The sequence below is a fragment of the Pygoscelis adeliae genome, unplaced genomic scaffold (assembly GCF_000699105.1).
Source record: "Pygoscelis adeliae isolate BGI_AS28 unplaced genomic scaffold, ASM69910v1 Scaffold54, whole genome shotgun sequence".
In the NCBI taxonomy this organism is placed as follows: Eukaryota; Metazoa; Chordata; class Aves; order Sphenisciformes; family Spheniscidae; genus Pygoscelis; species Pygoscelis adeliae.
In genome coordinates, this window is record NW_008824982.1 from 1,583,551 (window position 1) to 1,594,315 (window position 10,765).

The window sequence follows — 10,765 nt, forward strand, 5'->3', positions numbered from 1 at the left end:
ATCTTTCCCTTTAAACGTGCAGCACCGTTACCAGAAACAGACCATCCCACCAGCCAAACCAACGATCCAATGTAGCACGGCACACGCCAGAAACAAACGGGCAAGAGTCTTGAATCATGGTAGCAGATACAAGGGAGGCAACTTCATCTGTGGGCCAGAAACACCAGCAACCTTCCCTGAAGGGGCATGTCTAGCTTCTTATCAACCTGGGTTTTCTTCAGCCCAGCAAACTCTAACATATCTCACAATGCTGTCTCTTCTTCTCCTCAAAACACCGTACACCCCACTCCCTACTACCTTGTGGTACAAATCACCGGAGAGCTGACCAGGACTACTGCCACAAGGCAGTAAGACAGCTGGGATTTCTCAGAGCACAAGCAAGAGATGATTAACAGCACCACCAAAAAGTCAGTACCATTAGGCATCTCTTCAGGTGTGTGCCTCCATATCACTTAAAACAAAACTGTGGCTGCTTCTGGAAGGGGCCTTCATGCCACAGCAGCTCCTTGATGGCAGCTCTGCCATCCGTAAGAGACGTGGCAAAACCAGAGGGCTGAGTGGGACCATCTCTTTCAGTAGCATCTTACACAGCATCGCTTTAAAATTGACCGTGGAACCACACATCTGCCAAGTATTAATGCTAAATTTCCACCAGCATTTAAGCTAGGCTAACTTTTAAAACAGTTCACTGGGATTAAGCAGAATTCTATGCAGTAGGTCCTAAGAGCAGAAGAGAAGACATGTCTGGGAAGCTGAAGGGACGAGACCATACCTGCAGACATGACAAAACCAGCGTAATTTAAAAAGGTAATTATATCAGTTTCCTACAGACAACAGTAAAAGGTCTGTATCGCACCTATCCAGAAAGCCATCTTTTGAAGCCCTCAAATTCTATTGCCTTTAAGGTATAATATCTTTAAATCCCTCCAAGAGCAAAAAGGTAACTGGCATGGCCCACCAGGAGCCTCCAGCACACCCCTCGTGCACAGCATACGCAGCTGCAGGCTGCAAGGAAGGGAAGGAGGAGGAAGACACAATACATTACAACTATGTTAATAGCAACTCTTATCAAAACTGCACAGACTCCTACATCAAAAGGCCTATCGTGTAACTATTTATGTTCTAAAAAGGAGGCTAAATAAGTTCCTTTTTTGCAGTTTCTTTTTAAAGGCTGATAAGAGACACCCAAAGGTCCCTTTGGGAAAAGCAAATATAAGGTCATTGTATGCTTGCTGCCTAACAAGCCAGCCTTATACGTATCTTGCAAGCTGATTAGTGAAAATTCTGAAATTGCTGGTGTGAGACAATGTTTGAGGATTAAACAAACAGCAACTCTTCTCTCTGTATATTCTGTAATATAGCCCTCAAAGAAATCAAGAACATCATAAAACTCTGCCTTTCTTCTCTTTCCTAAAAAAGGCCTCTTTATACAGATCCCACACTGTTACCCAGTCTCACTGCACATGCAGAGGGAAGTGAATGAGTGAGGAGATTAACCATGCTTCCCATCTTATGCAAGCTTTGTATCTCCATAAATAGCATTTCTGGTACTGGAAAATTTTGAAAAACCCCAAAGAAAGCCTCAGGGCCCCGTAAGATACTTCCACTAACTCTATTATCCAATAACAAAATTATTCTTCAACCCTAAATGACTCCACTACTCTTGAGGATGAAAGCACTGGAAAGAACTGAGGCTGCAGAAACCACTGCCTTGTTTATGCTTCCCAGAGGAAGCACTCACGTTGGGAATAATTCTGTGACTCACAGACTAAGTAGAAGATGGTAATTCATGCTCTTCTCCTGACTCTCATCCTGCACCACAGAATTACAAGACGGCTAATATGTAAACCTCAGAGTCCAGAAAGCAACAGCAATGCGAGATCAGGAAACAGTTCCCAAGATAAGCAGCTGTTTCCCTTGCACTGCAACACTCTTCAGAAAAAGCAGGTTCAATTTTCCCAACTCTCATTCTCCAGGTTTACACCTATGATAAAAAGAAAATTTTCTTTTTTTAATATATATATACAACAGTAAGTTTATGAGCAATGAACAGCAAGCGCCTCTCAAGCATCTGAAGGACCTGACCAACCTCCCAAAGCTCTACTCAAAAGCTCCTGGTGCTGCTGTCTGTGAAACTCTAGACATTCTTTAATGTCTGAAACCTACAACAGTTGCAAAGGACAGCTGAAATACTAACCTACACAGCAGCAGGCAGAAAGTCTGCTAAAAACATTGAAACCCCTCCATTATAAGTAACTGGAAGGCAAATCAGGATACTGTATGTTTCAGAAAAATATTTTATGGCTTCTCTCAGCATCCGACATAGCAAATATCCCGCACATATACCCCTAAATAACAGAGCAAATAATATCCATTGCACTCCATAAATCTGAAGTAGTGATATCTTCAGCCTTTTCTTTGAAAATAAAATGCCTCAAGCATACATGTTATTGGTCGAAACAATATGAGTAAAACGCAATACTGGTTTTAGTTTCAATAATAGGATTATGAGGTAATGTTTGTATGTCTGGAAGCAGAGCTAAGAAATTTCCATTATACAGATGAGCTGAAATGATGTATTATTTCCTGGAGTCATTTAAAAAAATTTAAGCATCTCCAGGATCTTGGCTTGACTATTCTTCACACCCAAGATAAACCTCTGCGATGGTTTGTTTTAAAAACAATGTGTGGAAACTTTTCCTTCTAAAAGCAAAAAATAAATTATGGGTGCTACAGGAAACCTGAATAAACATCAACACTTTGGCTCAGCAGAGCAAGAACAATTTGCAAGGAGACGATTGCTGGAGAAATAGCAATCTGAGGATCAACCAACATTTGAAGCCTGTTGCGTGGATATAATGAGTCTGGCCAACACGAAAAGCACCTAACAGAAAAACCTATGACAAAGGCTCACGTATAGGAGATGCCCTCAAGAAAATATGTTTGTGCACATATTCCTTATCTGGATTTCCCTCCTTCCGAGCCACCACTGATATCCTCCCTTTCCACACATTCCCTCTGTACTCGCTGCATTCTTCTCATTTCATCATCTTCCTATGTCTTAATAGCCACAGGAATTAAAAATATGAACTGTGCAAATACTGAATACAGGAGTAAAACAGAACAAAGCCAGAAAAACTCCAAATGAGACGCTTTGCAAACTAACAAACCTGTTAGTTTGCAATATGCAAAAGACTGACCAAAGGACTGACTAAAGGAGCGACCCTAGTGCGTCACACCAAGGGTCTGTCTGTGCAAGCCAACATCCTGCCTCCAACAGCAGCCAAGAGCAAGGACCAGCAAAAGACCGTAACAATCTGACAAGTATATATGACTCCTTCTCCAGCTAAGCTTTCCAGCTGTTTACAGCTCTAGCTGTTTACAGCTCAGCTACTAGGTATTAATGATTCCTACTGTCATGGGTTGTGAATGTTTAAAAGGAAAGCTAAGGTTAGGTCGTAAACAACTAATGTGATTGGAATGCTGTATACCATTTGTTGTATGGTTTGTTTTACTTATTTTTAGGTATTAAAAAAATAATTAGGAGAAGAAAAAATGCTGTAAATTAGAGCCTGGTAACAAGTGAATTGTAACTGTACTAAACACTCATGTATATTTTAAAATCTTGGGTTTAATGTACAAATTTAATCTGTATGAATATAAATTTAGGTATCTAAGCCAAGAATCTAAATTAAATTAAAACATCCTTTATTTCCCTTAAATATTCACATCATAAGGCAACATGAGGTGAACATCAGGTTGTACAACTGGCTTCAGGTTCTGACAGAGTATTAGCAATCTGGAGCTAAAGGGAGTCTCTGCCTACTCAGATGGGCTTTGGACCATGTCCCAGACTTTTATACAGTTTTTTCAAAAGAATGATGGTAACAAGACCAATGTAAATTCAATAAACACAAAAGCACCTAAATCTCAGTGAGAATATTTTCCCTAATACAAGCAATTCATCTTTGACTTCAGAAATCTGGCTCTCAGTGGTGACCAAAAAAAGAGACTGAGAACTAAAATTTGTAATTCCCCTGGAAACTATTAAAAAAATCATTCAATGTAAGTATCAGTTTTACAGTTCATATCTATACAGCATTCTTCAGATTAAGCTCACCACAAGTTGGAGACATAACTATTAATAAAATTAATGTAAGCATCTCGACTGACTTGTTGAAAAGTAACATTTTTTCAAATAAAGCACTACTTATTTGTTGTTCCCTGCTAAGAAAGTAGTAGAGAGCTACTTGACGTAGATCATAGATCATATGAAGCATGGAAAATGCTGGGTAACTCACAGTGAGGAAGGTTAAGAGACACAGAAAACTTAAAACTAAAAGAGCTCCTTTTGTCATTCTTTCAGAAAACTACTGAAACTCTTCCCTTACGATTTCTCATCTACTAGAACTTCTTGTCCAAATACATCCAGTATCACATAATAGTACATGCAAAGCAATTCCAGTTTCAAGCTGTACATTCAGCATTCCAGACTACCAATTTATATCCAAAGCAATTCTTTCTATGTGACACAGGTCACTCATTTTGCTAATTTCTTTTAAAATTAAAATTTTAATAGCTATTCATTTCACAAGGTGAAATACCACTGAACTTGACCCTACGCAATAGGCAGGGGAAAACCAAGAGGTTCTCCATTCTGTAAGGAGAGAGGGAAGATAAAGGAAGCACAGGCAGAGGGAAATGGCAAGTTCTACCAGGGTTCAAGGGCACATAATCACAATAAAAAGCACCAAATGTCACAGTAGAGTCAGGGACCCGACACACATAGATGTGCCGTTGTACATCTATATTACACTGTACCATTTATTTTTTGACTTGCTGGATACCAGGACAGACTTCAGGAGACAGAGTTCTTTGCAAGAGCTGGAGTAATATTGGTCCATTTAGGAGCTAATGACACAGAAGTCAACAGAAGAGCCTAAAAAATTACGCAAGAAAACTTAACTACACAGAATAGTCTTTAAGTAGGAGTAGCAGTCTTAAATAAGGACCTATTGCATAAGAGAAATTTATGCTTGCATGTTACTCTTATACTTTTACTTCTTGCCTGCTAAACTCCCACGAGCTGTAACATCTTATCTGCATAAGGAATCTAAATCGGTCTTTAAAAAGTTTTGTAGAGATTTCTATGTGTTTGAAAAGTTACTTGTTTCATTTCTTGCCAACCAAGGCAAAAAATAAGCCCTTTACCACAAAACACTGTGGGTAAAAGAGCATTTGGTAAGAAGCAAACATGGATGGTGAGGTTTTATTTCAGCTTCACTTGCCATAGGGAGGGGAAGAGACCCGGGAAAACTGAGGCACTCAGACCATGAAGACCTGTAGTGGAAAGATACGATGGCTATGTGGCTCTCTTCTGTAGAGAAATTTTAAATATTTTAAAGGATAAATGTTTAAACCAGCTTATTTACAACACTAAATTTGGGGGACAGTTATTTCATGTTAATCTTGCTTCCCCTTTAGCAGTTCAGGGGCTGGTTTGTCAGCACGTAACTACCACCACACTAACCGCTTCAAGTATTTTGGAGTTCTCAAGCTAACCTTTCCAACGACTGCTAGCATAACCAGTCAGACACTGAGCGCCACCCCTACCAAAAGCTGTCCAGGAGGGGCCAAAATTACACTAGCCTGAAGGCCAAAAGCCGCCTTCTGATGGGAAGTCAGACACTTTGGGATGCTGGCAGGGCAGCGAGGCCGCTGCTCGTCCCGCTGTTCATGCCCATATGCTCCCTCACTCTGCCAACACAGATCTTGGGTGTCTGCTAGCAGGAGCTTAAGAGAAAGAGCCATCATCTCCCATTTTTCAGTTAATGCCTTTGTCCTTGTTAATACCACAATAACCTTTCCCCTCACATTGAAGAGTGAAGTTTTCTATTAAAATTTGTGTATTTTCATTAATATAGTCCACAAGGTGGCTATAAAACATTTTATTTCATCAGCATTGACTATATACGTTTTCTCCTTTCCAGCCAGGATATTAACCAGGATCCTTCTTCTCAGCCTTGGGTGGGGCAGAGCCCTTTTCCCCACCCTCCTGATATGGAGCAGTTTTCCCTCCTGCTACAAAAAGTCTAACCCGTTTCCCATTCTCTTCCTTGGTAAGCAGGAGAGTCTTCTCCCATGAACATCTGATCATAGGCAAAAAGAACAAGATTCAGATAAGGGGTGGGGGGGGAGAGTCCTTGTCTCATAAGAACGTTTACTATACATACATTTGTATTTTGTAAATACTATTATCTTAGGCTCAAAAGACATAACAGGAATAAGAGGTAAGGGGGGGGGGACAGTAATGGAAGTAGAGGGGTGCATGTGTTGGGGAATCAGCTGAGGTTGCTCTTGGCTTAATAAATATGAGCTCAAGCTGGCAGGAAAAGCGGGTGTTTGAAGTAGCACACAGAAGATGAGGGCCACAACTTATTCAACTTGGGTGCTTAAGTTTAAGGACGGAACAGGGGTGTCCACAAAACAACCAAAATCGCAACACCAAAGCACGCACCTGATGAACTTATCTCGGTGTCCCAGTATCGGGCACCTAAGCTGGGAACTTCTGCCTACATCAAGTCAAAAGCTACATTTTAAGAAGTTTAAAAAAAAACCAGATAAAGGACATTGTTAGAACTGTCTTTGTACTAAAGGCAATAAAAGCTACCTATTATTTTCAGGTACTCATATGACATTTACATGGGTCATCATGCAAAGCATTCAAACCATTCATCTGCAAGATGCTGGGACACCTGTTTGCTAAAGGAAGCATGCTAGACTTAAGATACTAGACTAAAATTAAGGACATGTAAATTCAGTTCTGCTTCTGTCCCTGACTGCACACGCAGACAATGTACGTGAAGGTAAGCTGGGCACACCACCTTCTGACCTACTTCAGCTTCTATTAAAACATGACTTGAGGGCCTGCAAGAACATACTTGTAGAAATCATACACGGGTTTGCTTGGAGTGGGAACTTCATTTAAGGGCCTGCAACCTACATAAAGAAAAAAGATGTAAGCCAGGAGGGAAACAGACAGATGACCTCCCCCACAGTTACACAGCAGGTAAGCGCTAGAACTAAGAACTGATTTCAGGTCTTTTTGACCCTTGCCTAATGCCCTGTGCCCATACAAGACACATTGTCCCTGTGAATTTTTAAAAGAGAGTAGCCACAGATAACACAGGAAAGCTGCAAAACAGATTAAATAGCCTCTTGTGGCTTTCCATTTTGTTTAGCAGACAGCATTTAGAAAGGACTCAAAACATTATCTTCAATACTAAAGCATCTTGCTCAGACATCTCTCTCAAAGCCTGAGTCTTCCTTAACAAGAAATTACTTGTTCCTTAGTACAATCTCTTTAGCTGCTTCTGCTTTATCGTACTTGATACCTCCTCTGCTATAGGTGCCATTGTTTATTTCCCCTTCTCAAAATCCAAAACTGCAACATTCCTTTCTATCAACATCAACCTAATTGCATTTCTCCAAATGGAAAGCAAATTACCTGGCATTAACAGATATCCTTCACCACAAAACTTCCTCAAGTCTTTAGCCACCACTACATACCTCCTGAACGGCAATAAAGTGCTGCAACTTTTCCCCACGCTACTACTTCTAAATGGTGCGACAGGCATGTCTCTAGATGTCTGTAATGCACTAAGGCTAGTGTTTTAGTGCCGTTTCAGTAATAGTTACTTAGTACAGAGCAGAGAGAGTATACGCTTTTCCTTTTCAACGGTGCAGAAAGTATCTTTGAGTCAAAGATGTTTTCTATACTGATTTCCTCCTCCTCCTACCCCCTCAAGAGTAAGCAAGCTTTGGTTCTTCTTGTACATCAGAGCTCGGAGATAATTACAGACTTGCTAAATTAACAAAGACAAGTTATTGGGAAATCAACGTCACTTATTTCTTAAAAATCATCAATCATGAATTCCAAATGGTAAAAATGATTGACTGAAAAAACATTGCTTGTATTTATAAAGGTGATACAGTCTAGGCAGCTTAACCTATCCGCATATAACTACCCTTTCTTAGCTGATCTTATCCTTTGAGATAATACTACTTAGCCTGTGCTTTATTTGAAATCAGATGAACTTTAGGTTTAGACACGTTTATGTTTTAGATGTGCTTATATAAACACTCTTCAGGAACAGGATGCTGGAAGCTCAAATGCAGTGCAATTTGCAATTGAGTACCCAAGAACAGCTTTGTGTTACAAATAACAATTATAATTCAAGTTTATCTCCACTACCCAAAAGGAAAAAAATTCCACTCCAACATTAGGGACACAGCAAGGAAAGCACTTTCTGGATACATAATGCAGCATGGGTTTCATTTTTATACATACTTGAAAAATCGTAAAGCCTTCTGAAAAAGGCAGAATGAGGAGTTCCATATTTTAATCAACACTGAAATAAACCCTGTAACCTTACCGAGCAAAATAGCCTTGTCTTCGTTCCTTCTTCTCTTCCTTAGTCTCCATTATGTACAGTCAAATGGGCAAGGTGCGCAGCCAAGCGTGATGCTCTTTTTCCCCTCAGTACCTCATATCCAGGCAGAGTCCCCTGTATATAACATTTAAAAACAGGAAGTTCATAAATCAACATGTCAACAACACCTACAAAAACCAACAGGGTTGTGGAAATGCAATTGACTCAGTGACAAAGCAAAGTAAAACTTTAACCAGTCAATGCTTGCCATGTGATACCTATTTAGTATACAATGAGACAAAAAACCCAAAACAATAAATGCACTCAGGCCAGTTTCTCCAGCAGAGGAAGAGAGAGACTGCAAAGCAGGTAACCCAAAGAGCAGTAGCAAGTTTTAAAACCCTGGAAGGATTAAAATATTTTGCAAGCTGTTAAATAGTTTATACCAAAACATCTTCCTGGTTTCATGTGTTTTATAGACAGGAAGATCAAGAGAAGCTTTGGAAATATCCAGTACAAATAGTATAACCAGAATGACACATAACGTTCACTTTATAAAAATTCTGTAAAATAGTGAGAAATAAGAAAATTTTAAAACAGTGTAAAGAAAAAAAGAGCTAGCTACATTCTTTACACAGGTTTGACTGTTGCGAACAATACACAAGTTCAAACAAGTATACAGGGAGAAACACGATGGACCTCCTGCTGTCCAGATGAACTGCAGTCACCTTCAGACAGACAGGACTAGGGAAGGTTTTCCAAGAAGTTAAAAAAAAAAAAAAAAAGGACCAGTAACATTGGCTTTTGACACCAAAATCACTAGCTCTTTGCAGAATGCCGCGCTGAGTCACTTGGAAACCAGGAGTTGGGAATTTCAGAACTGCTTGGTAATTACTGCACTTAATGATATGTCACATCAACTGCTGTCCAAGATTCCTGACAAGATGTTTTATCCTCTTCCCCTCTCCAACACACATTCAACCTACCCCGATGGCTTGTGCACATGCACAAAATAAGTTAACTTCTTAAGAGATCTTTATCAGTATTCCAGATTAAAGTTCAAACCAGAAATTATTACTAAACATTTTAGTCTGACGGGCTGTATAACAAAGAAATGGAAGCCACATAAATTATGATTTGTAGCAAAAGAAGAAAAATTCCTCCGGGACCTAATCAGTTCCCATTATTTTCCCCTGCATTAAAAGATCATAAGCTACAAACTGCCAGATGTCAACAAAAGAGATAATGTAGTAAAAATAGACTAATCTACTTGAAAAGCCCAAGAACACATCATACTAGATTCTATCAGAAATACTTGCCATAATTTTCTCTCCATATTTATGGAGCATCAGTCCACAGCAATTAAAGTCCATTGCTTCAAAATGCACTTTTTCTTATTCATTAATTTTGAATACATCCAGTGCATCAAAAAGAATCTAGTCTCTCTGATCTTTACTGTAAGACTCTACCTGATGCATAATGGTCACTCTTTAAATGACAAATTTGCCTACGACATCTTTGGCTTTATAAAGAGAATACTATTTTATCTCTGCAAGTTAATGCATGTCGCAGTCTTCAGCCAGACACAGAAACCTACATGATAGTAGCATAAGAATAGCATCAAAACAAGTTGTCCTGCTCAGATGTCCAGTCTGTATGAAGATATCACATACTTCCTCAGAATTTCGATGCATACTTATCTTCCCTGTTGGGGCAGGTCCTTAGATCTTCAGAGGATCAAAAATGGTGGCTTTGTTAGCACTGCATTTAGTTACAATAAAATCTTTCAAAGCATACAACTACAACCTCTATAGCAAACTACAAAGAGTTCAAAGAAAGAGGAACCACTCTCCCTTTTGCCTGCTTTGCCTTTACTACACTCTGTGGCGTCTGCATGTCCTGGTTTCGGCAGGGACAGAGTTAATTTCCTTCCTAGCAGCTGGCACAGTGCTGCGTTTTGGATTTAGGATGAGAATAATGTTGCTAACACACCGATGTTTTAGTTGTTGCTAAGTAGTGCTTACACTAGTCAAGGACTTTTCAGCTTCTCATGCCCTGTGTGATGACGTGCTCCCCTGCCCAAACCGATCTTTATCTCCTGTAACCCTGCTCAAGCGATAACTACCAAGGGTGGTCGTTAACGGATGCTGATAGTGATAGCTGCGTCCATTCGAAGTGGATTCGGGAGCCAGATGACAAACACAATAACCAAGGGCTATTGTGAGAAATACGCCCACCTAACCACAGTTATCGGTATGCCAATATGACTATGAGTCAATCATCTTACCCCTATAAATAGTGAGCAGCCCAAGAGCCCTTTGAGCTCTCCTGCA

The 10,765-nt window shown here is 39.9% G+C and overlaps 1 protein-coding gene across 1 annotated transcript in view; it reads right to left on the bottom strand.

Moving 5' to 3' along the window:
• The window catches only part of NCOA7 (nuclear receptor coactivator 7), a 102,821-nt gene that overhangs the window by 71,168 nt on the left and 20,888 nt on the right, over positions 1-10,765 (bottom strand). Inside the window, 1 exon segment of the mRNA XM_009325638.1 lies at positions 8,436-8,567. Within this exon segment, the coding sequence (XP_009323913.1) occupies positions 8,436-8,485 (50 nt within the window). The 5' untranslated portion in view covers positions 8,486-8,567.